This window comes from Pteronotus mesoamericanus, unplaced genomic scaffold (genome assembly GCF_021234165.1).
Source record: "Pteronotus mesoamericanus isolate MK-2021 breed Mesoamerican mustached bat unplaced genomic scaffold, CSHL_Meso_final contig_73, whole genome shotgun sequence".
NCBI lineage: Eukaryota > Metazoa > Chordata > Mammalia > Chiroptera > Mormoopidae > Pteronotus > Pteronotus mesoamericanus.
In genome coordinates, this window is record NW_026555245.1 from 9770034 (window position 1) to 9782416 (window position 12383).

Here is a 12383-nt window from a genome sequence, read left to right on the forward strand (position 1 = left end):
ATGCTACAATTTTCTCAGTGAAATGGATGCAAGGCTGTGAGATAAGCGAGGGAATTGGGGTTTAGAAAGAGACAAAGTATGAAACAATAATCTAGAAGACAGAGAGTGAAAGGAACAAATCTAATTCACTGAAAAATCCTGAAAATATTAAATATAGAATAAAAAAAATCTATCCACATTCTAAAATTACTTCATTCTTTGTTTTAGTATGTAAGTTATTTAATTTTATGTAGTATTCTATTTGTTTATTCCTTCTAAAATTTATATTAACTTAATAAAAAGAAAGGTAGGAACCATGTATTATTTATTTCCACTTGCATTCACACCACAACATAGGACATAACAGGCTTAAAGTCTGTTGCCTATTTGACATTCTTGTTTAAATAAACACATTTTTTGAGAACAATACATATTTTTAACAAAATAGTGTTTAATATTCTGTTTAAAATGGATTCCACTCAATGAGGAGCCAGGGGCATTTCTAGATGTACTTACAGTGAAAAACAAATTTAAATATGTATTATATATCTTTAATATATATATTTATTTAATAGTTTAAGTCAAAGGACTGAAACTATATTATCCTGGTTATACAGACTAGAACCCAGAAGCGCTCTCAAATTAGAAATATACATAAATTATTAATTCTACTTTGAATTTTTATGACTAGGAATAGTAAGAGTATAGGGAAAGAAAAGAGTTTTACTAGTGACTTATAGGGAAATGATAAATACAGTATTACTTTATTATGTTACAAGTACCAAGGTCAAAATAGAACATAATTGTCTTTATTCCTTGAACAACTACTTAAGAAACATCTACAATGTACCCTACATTGTGGTAGTATAACCTTATGACGTTAAATAAAGTACACTTTTGCTAAGCTGAATAAATCTAACTTTCAGAGAGCTGAGAGAATGAAAAACATAAAGAGGGATTTATAAACTTGATTTTTGATATATCTTTATCTCAAAAGGCAAAAAGACCTCAAGTATTTTTAAATTAGCATTATCAATGGCCAACCAAAACAAAGAAGTTAAATTATTTTATATTTCACAGTCACCATTCTTGATAATTAACAACAGATCATTTAAATGTATACAAATTTTAATGCATCTAACCTTGTAATGCCAATATAGGCTACTTCTTGCTTTGTGTAATTGTTGACGAGAGAAATTCCAACATCTTGTAATGCCAAAACAATTTCTTGCTCTGCTAATTCTGCTTTTTCATTTTCATATGTCACTTTAAATACCTTTGGATCTTCAGTGAATAAAATAATGCGCTGTAAGCCTTCAAAGAATGAAACTAAATAAATAGTTTTTTCCCCTGAATTTATAGCTGTCATCATATCCTAAAATAAAACCACCAAAAAATAAAAAATTAGGAATTTGACCCTAACCAACATGAAATCCAGAATTCACATTTAAAAAAATAAGCATAGTTATGGAACCTACTTCATAGAATCAAACAAACTAAATGAACTAATATTTGTATAACATTAGGAATTTACATAATTAGAATCATTTGATATGAGCTTCTGCCACTATTATAATAAAGATATTATTCAGGAAGATACATCAATTGTTCTTTTATTTAACATCTTGATAAAATTTAATTAAATAAGTCTTCCTGTGTAGACTTATCAATAACACAAAGAATTATTTTTTCTCCTTTATTCTAAGACTAACCAATGTGTTACACGTTTTCAGTCAGAAATTCTTATTTTCTTACAAAGCTGGATTAAACAGAATAAAACACGTGACATTTCAAGTGCATGCTCTACAAAATATGGATATTCGCAACAGGTGAATAATTCTGCAGGAAGTTCTTATATATAAGCATTGTGCTGATATCAATGTCTTGAGGTTCAATGACAAGATAAATATAGCAAATTCTAATAATTAACATAGCTGTCCATGAATTTCTAGTTAACTAATATTCCGATTAAGATGACATATACAGTACACATTCATGTTATCATCTGCTGAATTTAAGAACTGGAGTTGCCACCATAAAACCATTGTCTAGGAAGAGTTATATTACTTATAATTCTTTCTAAAATTAAGTACATAGCAGTAAAATTACATTGAGAAATAAAACTAACTTATTTTCAAATATTTCTAAAGGCTGGTGATTGTCAGAGGGAAGGGAGTTGCGGGGAGACAGAAGAGGGAAAGGGGAGATACATGGTGATGACAGGAGACTTGGGTGGTAAATACACAACACAACATACAGATGATACACTGTAGAAGTGTACATGTGAAGCCTATATAATTTTATTAGCCAATGTCACCTCAATAACTTCAATAAAAAAATAAAGTCTAATACTTTGTAGTCTAATACAGATTTTGCTTTTTAAAATTTAACTATCATTATGACATAAATATGCAAATTTACTAATCAAAAGATCAAGTAAATAAGACATTGGAATTGAGTCAAATGAAGACATTTTGAAAGACTAATAAAATTTTAATAAAACAATTTCTGAAAACCATTGAAAATGTTACTGGAAAATGTAACTTTCTTATTATGAAAAAACAAATCTATAATCGCTTGCTACCAGAAAAAAAATTCTTTAGTTAGTAGACCCATAGGTGTTCCTCCCAGAAGTGAAAATAACCTAGGATGACTGTCATGGAAGAGTATTATCTGTTTATGATGTGAATGCTCAAAGCACCTCTCTAAGCACAATTCACTGCAATAACGTAATGGAAGAAAATAATAATGTAGACAAAATAAGACTAGTTCCAGTTTTAAACATTTTTGGTTAAGTTAACTACTTTTACAATCTTTGGCAGTTTCTTTTACAAGTGTAGGCATAAAAGTAGCAAGGCTAAAAGAGAATACATTACAAAATAGCTACTGAGAACACCATGATAATCAGCCCAATACATACTTCCTTTTGGGTCACTTCACCATAGCATTTCCCACATTTCCACTTAAGGTTTCTAGCGCCAACTGGATCGGCCCACGTATAAAATACTGCTTTTCCAGGAGGGAGAGAATCTTCTATTTCAGTGAGAGAACTGACATAAACAATAAATATATGCATTAAAACTAGGTGTAAATATATGAATATATAAAGAACCCAAAATAGTATTTCATTAATTCCAAGTGCAATAATTAAGATTTATAATAGTTCTGATTAAGAGTAGACTGTAAGTTTTTTCTTATGCAACAGAAAGAAGTTTTCTAAGAAAATAATGAGGATGCTTCAAGGGAAATATCTGTCCTACATAGGAAATAAAGGTCTTCAAATTATTTTTTCAACCTTTGTGTTAATACAAATTAATTATGAAAGCAAATTATTCCAATTATTTTATCTTATACTAAATCCGAGAGAACTTAATTTAGTTGGTAACTCTTTCCTGGGTATTGGTCTTGGTCTGGCAAAAAACAATACAACTCCATTATTTTTAAAAACCATAAGACGCAAAATATATATCTCAGAAATTCAATCAACTCACAAAATGATTACCAGAATAAAAAAATACTGGAGAAGTTACAAACTAAAGGAATAATAAAATACAACTTTTGTGAGCTGTATAAGTTATATTCTCTAGATTAAAAGACTTCATTGGTTATGACACAAAATTAGTAACAGAATATCATCCTAGAGATATCTTTGTAAAATATTTAAATTTTAAGGAAATAAAGAGAAAACAGCCTATAAATATCTAGGAAAATTGAGGTTACACACAAAGTAATAAAAATAAAGACTGGTCTTACAATTTTCTAAAATATTGAATGACAGAAAACAGTGGAGCAATGACTACACAATTTTAATGAAAAAGCTTATGACTTAAAGTTTTTTGTCAAATTGCCATTAATTTGCTAGAATGAGATAGTTTCAAACAAGCAGTAGCATATCATATTATCCACAAAAATCTTACTGAAAAACTAACTCATAAACTTTTTTCCAACCAAGCCAGACATGACTCAAATTAAAATTTTAAGAACTGAGATGCAGAAATATTAACAACTATGCCAGTCAAAAAAATCAACTTGTCAATGTTACAAATGAACATAAATGCTAAAAATGCCTCGAATGAACATATTTTTTAGAAACTATCCATTTTCTATTAACTTGGATCAAAATCCCAAATTATACTCATAAGACACTAGGAATTTGGAAAGAAGAATTGAAGAAAATGTAAAAGTATTCCAAATCTTTCATGGGTAGTTAGCACTCTCAATATTTAAAATGCATCAAAATCTTTAAGAACAAAAAAGTAATTATCTAGACCAGAAACAGAACGCATATTTTCCAAATCGTCACTAGCAGAAAATAACCCATATTCCAAAAAAAAAAAAAAAAATGTAGCAATGGATCATAAATTAGTTATTATAGGGATTAAAAATAGGTTAAAGATCTTTAGAGGAGTATTTAATTGATAGTGATTCTATAAGATGGGATATCATGCATTCACTAAAAACTGTTTTTTGAGCCCTTGTTAGCATGGCTCAGTGGATTGAAAGGGTTGCAAGTTCCACTCCCAGTCAAGAGCATATGTCTGTGTTGTGGGCCAGGTGTCAGGTAGGGGGTGTTCAAGAGGCACCCACATATTGATGTTTCTCTCCCTCTCTCTCTTCCATTCCCCCTCTAAAAATAAATAAAATCTTTAAAATATTGTTATGTAAGCAAATTTACATGCTCACAATAGTTGTTAAAAACCATATTCAGAAAGACAGATAAAAAGAAATATTAAAATAGTGTAAAAAAATGCATCAAAATGTTGACACTGTTGGGATCCCAGGAATTATAGTTTCCTCACAGTTTTTCTATAGAATTAAAAAAAATTGGGAGCTAATATTTTTATATTCAGGAAACTATTAACAACCACAGTAACAACAAAAATGCCAAGGGAAAGAAAAGCAGAGATAAAAGCCCTATTTTTTATGAAAAAAAAAAAATCAAATGTAAATATGTTGAGCAGTTAAAATAAAAATTAACCACAGTCCTCAGAATGTTAACTATGGATATGTCTTAAACTCACAAGAAAATGACAATACAATGACAAATGCTTTAATCTACACATGCTAAGGTGCAATAAAAAACTAGGTGTACAGATTAAGGTGGTGAAGGAAGGAATCACATGGAAGTTTTTTCCTAGAAGAAATGAAAACCTATAGAGGTAAAAATACATTTTTCTAGAAGAAATGAAAACCTATAAAGGTAAAAATACATGGAAGGACCCAGAGCATTTAGGGAACAAAGACTTTGGTTGGTCTTAAGTATAGGTTAAGAGTTATGCAACAAAAAGAGAAATGTTTAGAAAGGTAGCCTAGAAACATGTTTTAAAAGAAATGAAAAGCCACTGAAGAACTTTAAACAGGAGAGAGAAATGATTATACTTAGTATTTTTGGAAACCTACCTCTAGTGGCAAATAGAGGATTTGCTAGAGAAAAGACTAGAGATAGAGATCAAAAATCTACTCCAATGGGTAAGAATATTAGGAGCTGAAATGACAGGAGAGATTAGACAACAGGAGAAGGCGTGAAAAAATAAAGTTTAACTGGTTGGTGTGCTGAGGCAGGGGAAATCTAGGAGGACAGGAGTAGATGACACTGCCATTCACAGAGAAGGATATGAAGGAGGGGAAGATTTTGCAGCACAAATGAGAAGGTCAATTTTAAATGACTTCACGTTCTTGTGTGATATTCAGCAGGTGGCAGCCTGAAACTCCAAGAGAGGTCTGCACTGGAGTAAAGATTTGGGGAGCACTGGCATCTAGGACTCTGGTTTCAATCAGGTTCTTGATTTAATAACTACTTCAAAAATTTCTAAATCCAAATCCAGTGTTTACTCTTGCAGATTGTAAAATTGCAAATTTTACAAATTTCCATTAATATTGCAATTTTGTTGTTTTAGAATGTCAACACAGGATCAGATTCTAGTTACTCCCTTATCCCTCACTTTTACAATTACAGCAATCCACTAGGTAAGATTTCTAAAAACTTGTATCTGAATTGTATTATAAAAAAATTGCAAGGTCAAGGCCAGGAAAAGACTGAGAAGTCTCTACTTCACCCTCAGTTAGGCTCATCTAGATGTCAGAGAATTCAGCTATGACGTGTTACATCATAAGTAGTATATAAAGAATTAACTCAGCTCCTATGTATCTAAAATGTCATCAGCTTTGCACCCACCTTTGAGAGCACTGACAAAACAGTCACTGAAGTCCTTTTCTATATGTCTTGATTCTGTGAACGCTATTTGGGAAAGATTACTCAAGGTACACAGATTGAAGAAAATTACTTCTACTTGCTTTTGTTAGTTTTTAAAACTTGTCACTGGAGGGTGTTTATTGACTTTATAGAGAGAGGAAGAAAGGGGGTGGTGGAGAGAGAAAGAGAGAGAAATACTGATAGGCTGGCTCTCACACAAGCTCCAACTGAGGATGGAATCTGCAACCTAGGTTTGGTCTCTGACTGGGAATCAAACCTGCAACTGTGTGTGCGTGTGTGTGTACACACACATGTATGAGGACACTCCAACCAACTGAGCCACCAGGTCAGAGCTGTTTCTGTCACTTTTAATCAATGAATTTATTATTTTTGTAATATAATCATAGAAAGTAAGCTTTCCTCTCTCTCAACATCTTCCACAGATGAGAGAGTTGATGGGCAAAGAGAGGTTCTAGGTATGTGACAGCCCAGCCTTGGGGTCCTCACTCAGTATCTATTTAATCTGAATCAATGATCAGAACTGTACATTTAGCAGTGAAAGGAAAGCATCAGTACACTGATAAATATGGGCCCACTTGTAACTGACAGATGAAAACTAACTAAAATAACCAGACAAAATAATTTCAAGACAGCCTGGGATCAATAAGTATGGGAACATAAAGTTACATAAACTATAGCACTACTACAAGGACATGATATCACAGCCAACTGAAAAAAATGATGTTAGTAGGAGTCCTGAAATAATGAAGATGTAAATACAGTCTTTAGGGAAGTTTAAAAATGTAGCAGTCCTTTCACACACAACTCAGCAAGAAGATTCCTACTGTTTGAAAAAAAACAAAACAAAACACCGAAGTCTGAATATTTATATTGTATTCATTAAAAATATAAAAAAATTTGAAAAGTCAAAATTCTTAAGATTAACCCTTACATTTTCCTCACAGCATTCCACAATAATCAAGCTTCTGCCATGCTTGCTTCAGTTTTCCTTTTTGTTTTTCTCAGGCATTTGAAAGTACATTAAAAAAGAGCATACAGATGTCCAACAGACATATGAAAAGATGCTCATCATCACTAATCATCAGGAAAATGAAAATAAAAATCATGATGAGATATCACCTCACACCTATTAGAATGGTTATTATTAAAAGAAAAAGAAAAAGATATAGTAAGTATGGGTGAGGATGTGGAGAATAGGATACCCTGTATACTGTTGGTGGGTCTATAACTTGGTATACCCACTATAAAAAACAGTCCGGCATTTCCTCAAAAAATCAAAAATAAAACTACCATATGACCCCGCAATTCTACTTCTGGATATTTAGCCAAAAACTAAAAGGAGAGAAAACACTAACTCAAAAAGAGTGACCCCAAAGTTCATTGCTGCTTTATCTACAATTGCCAAGACATGGAAACAATCTAAGTGCCCAATGATAGAAGAACAGATAAACTAAATGTGGTGATCGTATACAATGAAATACTATTCAGCCATATAAATGGAAAACTTGCCATTTGTGACAACATGGATGGTACTTAAGGGCATTATGTTAAGTAAAATAAGTCAGAGGAGACAAATACCACATGATCTCATTTATATGTGAAATAAGGGTGGGAGGCGGGGCTAGGTAGGGCAGGGGAAAGTGGTGGTGGGTAAACGGAGACAAGTGTATTCGAACAATTAAAAAAAAGAAAAAAACAATATAAAGAAGCCCAAATACATAAATACAGAAAACAGATGGGTGGCTCGCTGCCAGAGGAGGAGTTGGGGCAAAAACAAAACAGGTGAAGGTGGTCAAAAGGCACAAACTTCCAGTTACAAAATAAATGTCATGTAATGTACAATATGTAATGTACACCATTACTACTACAGTAATAATACTGTATTTTTTTTAAATAATTGAGAGTAAATCTTGAAAGATCTCATCACAAGAAAAAAATTATAACTATGTATGGTGATGGACATTAACTAGTTTTGTAGTGATCATTTTGAGACCTGTACAAGCATCAAATCATTATGTTGTATACCTGAAACTGATACAATGTTATACATCAATTATATCACAATTTAATAAAAGTATAGATATGAAATCAGTTTTACCCCTACATATTTCAGTATACAGTTTTCAAAAAATGAGAACATACATCAATATAGCTAAAATGCCATTATCAGTGTGTTTATATTTTTAAGAAATCTATTAAAGTCAGTATCTCATCACCTAGACTTTGCTCAAATCAGGGGATACTGTATTTGTGATAATCTTCTTACCTTTGCTTATATTCAATAATGTTATTCATAGTGTGATTTATTAACAGGAAAGTAGCTGCTCCATCATGATAATCTGAAAATGTAATAACTGTAGAATGCTCAGCCAAATTAACTTCAGCTATAATACCTCCTAGCTAGAAAAAAAAGGAAAAAAATATTCTCTAATGTGATCATTTTCCAAAAAATATTAACAACATTGAATAATAAAGCTGTTCAAAACTTTCTGTATTTTATAGTGCATGTTTGGAAAACCACATTCTCAATTATTATATATAGACATGTCAAATTCCAGATGTATATTCTAGGCACATCAACTAACTTTCTGTATAACAAACTGTTTTATGACTGTTTCCTTTTAGTACTTTTCTCCCTACACACACACACACACACACACACACACACACACACACACACACACACACACACACACACACACACACACACACACACACACACACCCCCCCCCCCCCCCCCCCCCGTTCATTTTTGGTGAAAGGAAAAAAATAATGAGAAAATTATTTGATACAAAAAAATTAAATGCAGGTAACATTAGCTTATTTAATCACACACACCTCCTGCAAAAAAAAATTACCTCATTATCCAGACGCAATAAAATACAATTTTCTTGCTTGTTAAAATGTATCTTTTTTGGAGGGCCTTTACTTCTTTCAACTTGAATAAGAAGTTTATTTGAAGCATCCTCAGGCCAAAAGGGGATACACTAAAACATATATATTACATACGTTTATTTTTAAAAGCAACAGATTGCATCATAAAGACCTTTATCATTTTAATAAATCCATCAGAGTAGACTTAAGATAAAATTAAAAGTAAATCTCTTCCAACACTGCTCTAGTTATTGGGCTATTTACCTAAACAGCTATAAACTGTGCACTTAGAGATGGGTTGTCACTTGTGGGCTGTGTAAATGTAAGCAGCAATTGGTAATAAGTTGAAAAGCTATGATAAGCAGAGGTTTTAATGTGGTACAGATCTAGAGAAGGGTTGAAAAATTAGCAAGGAAGCTGAGGAGAGAGCTGGGAAGCAAGCAAACAGTTTAAAACAACAGTATGTTCAGTTACAAAAAGTCATAATCAGGTTGTGTGCATCACTTGGTTGTTTAAGCAGTAGTCAAAGTACACACAAATGTTGACTCAGCATATGTATTAACTCCTGAGTCAGGAAAGTCAAATAAGGGTAAAAAAGAAAAAGAATATTCAAAGTTCAAAGGAGAAAATAGACTCAAAATCTTAAAAATAACCTGGGTATCAGTGTTCTGGAAACCAGAGTAAAAGAATAGGAGATGGTCAGTATACCCAGAAAGAAAACTGGACAACAGGAACTGGCAACAAAGAAAAGAGTTCAACCACAAGGAAAGAAGCAAACTTGTCTGAAAGCTACTTACCAGACAAGCCAAAATTAAAATGCAAAACTTTTAAACTAGCCAAGAAAAACTATCTTAAGAAAGACTGAAATTAAAAATAATAAGAAATAAAAGTTGTTATGTAGAATTGCAAGTAATGTAAATATAAATTAACTGTTGAAAGACAGGCTATAGAATAGGTTTTTAAAGAGACCCAGTAATGTTATTGACAATAGACATAAATCAAGACATAGAAAATCTATAAAGCAAAACAAAGCTGGAGTTGTAATGTTAGCAACTAGATATAGAGCTCTACATTCAACAAACCAAGAACCCATAGACTTAATGAGCACACATGGAACATCTGCAAAAATAAATCATGTATTTATTCAACAAGTATGTACTGAGAGCATATTATGTTTAATCACTATTCAAAACCCTCCAACAGTTCTCCATTTCACTCAGAGCAAAAGCTAAAATCCTTGACATGGCTCAGAAAGTTCTACATGATTACCCTTCATCACCACGATATCCTGTTCTCTGCTACTTTTCCTTCTACCAGTAATATCGGCCACTTTTGCTACCCCTCAGATACGCCATGTATTCTCTCTCCCACCTTAGGGCACCTGCCCTGGCTGATCCTTCTGTCTCTAATGCTCTTCTCCAGACATTGCTGAGGAGTCCAGTTCCTGACCAAAAAGTGGTGTAATTTTTCAGGTCAGAACATAGTCGATCACAAAGGGGATTTCATCTGGCAGGACTCACAGGGAAAAGCTGCCCTCCTCGTATCAGACTAGGTACACAGCCAGAGCACTGCATTGTCAAGGACTCGGCCCTACCTCTAGCCAAGCTCAAACATATAGCTGCATTCCTACCCCCAGGTACCTTCATACAGAGGCCTCTTTATTGGGGCCCTTGGCCTTCCTCAGGAGAGGTCTTCCTCAGGAATCTCTGCAAAGCTTCTCCATCGAGGCAAGAGGAGGAACCTTGAAGATGCTTATTCTCTACTCTGGCTCAGTGCTCAGGGCTTTTCTACTCCTAGCCTTTCCCCTTGCTCTGCCCCTTCCCCCAGGTACATAAAAAAAGCCTTTTGTGGGGGATCAGCACAAAACCTCCGTATCTATGCTGATCCACTTGACCACTGACCAATGCTGCTCCTAAGGGGAGTTGGTGCTTTCTCCAGTTTAGCTTCTTGCTTATACTATCACAGTAAATAATTTAAGTCTTGATTGTTATATTCATTTAGGTTTGTTGTCTTAATCAGCTACTCCATTACCTGGCAGCTCAGCTCCAGCTCGGCTAAACTCCTGACAACTGCCACCTCTCATATTTCCTCCAAGTCTGTTCAAATGTGACCTCAATAAGTCTTGACCACCGTATGTAAAATTATAGCTCAACCCTTGCTTGTGATAACTCTTAATAATTCTCTACCTGTCTTATTTTCTTTTCTTCCATTATATTTGTTACCTTTAAACATATACTTTATTAATTCATCATGGTATTATTTATTGTTTTCCTATACCTCCATTGAAATATAAAGTACATGAGGACAGGAACTTGTGGTTTCATTAACAGATGTATCTATCACAAGGCACATAGGAGTACACAATAAGTATTTGTTGAAAGAATGAATTAACAGGCAGACTTGAAAAAAGTAGAGCTTCTGGAAATGGGAAATAGAATTATTCAAATAAAAACTCAACTGAAGGCTTAAATAGCAGTTTAGACACAATAAAAATAAAAAAAATGGGAGATATACAAGTAGAATTTATTCAGATTGCAGCATAGAGGGTTACACAGAGGAAAAATATAAAAAATAATTAAGAGATATGGAAGATGGACTATAAAAATCTGGAATATGTTTGATTAAAGGCTCAGAAGGGGAAATGGAACACAGGAGAGACAATATTTAAAGAAACAATAGTTGCAAAAATGTTACAGAAAGTATGAAGAATCATTAATCCACAGATCGAGCAGTAAGGCATCTCAAGCAGGATATATAAAAGGAACCCACAGGTGGATAAATAGTAGTATGATTATAGAACATCGAACACAAAGAGAAGACTGAAGGCAGCTCTGGAGAAAACAAAGATAACCTTCAAAGAAGTGACAGAACCACAGCCAAATTTTCAACAGAAATGGAAGCAAAAAAACAGTGGAGTAAAATATACAACATGCTGAGAAAAAACAGAATTCATTATCAAGAAAAAATACCATAAAATAAAGATGATGATAAAAACTTTTATGGATAAACACAAATATTCTGTTTCCTTCCAACACCAGCACAAAGGAAATTCTAAAGGATGCACATCAAGAAGAATGATTCCAGAATGATGGCTTAAAAGCAAGAAGAAATAGTGAATAAAAACAGTAAATATTTCTCTTAGAATCCTAACATATTAGAATAAAATTTCTTCAAAAGTAAAATACTCTGTCAACCTACAGCAGTCCTTCAGAAAACTCTTATCTAGGGATTTATTAGCTAAAGATGGAGTAAAATAAGTATTTTCCTTTTAAGTCACTACCACCTTTCTAAAATAACTGGCTTACCATATTCTTTA

The 12383-nt window shown here is 32.9% G+C and overlaps 1 protein-coding gene across 3 annotated transcripts in view; it reads right to left on the reverse strand.

Moving 5' to 3' along the window:
• VPS13A (vacuolar protein sorting 13 homolog A) overlaps nt 1-12383 on the reverse strand; it is a 217821-nt gene that overhangs the window by 55078 nt on the left and 150360 nt on the right. For all 3 annotated transcript variants that reach the window (XM_054583005.1, XM_054583003.1, XM_054583006.1), the window contains 4 exons: nt 9052-9180; nt 8460-8593; nt 2900-3029; nt 1122-1354 (listed from right to left, as the gene is read on the reverse strand). In XM_054583005.1, coding sequence (XP_054438980.1) covers nt 1122-1354; nt 2900-3029; nt 8460-8593; nt 9052-9180 — 626 coding nt within the window. The remainder of the gene's footprint in view (nt 1-1121; nt 1355-2899; nt 3030-8459; nt 8594-9051; nt 9181-12383) is intronic.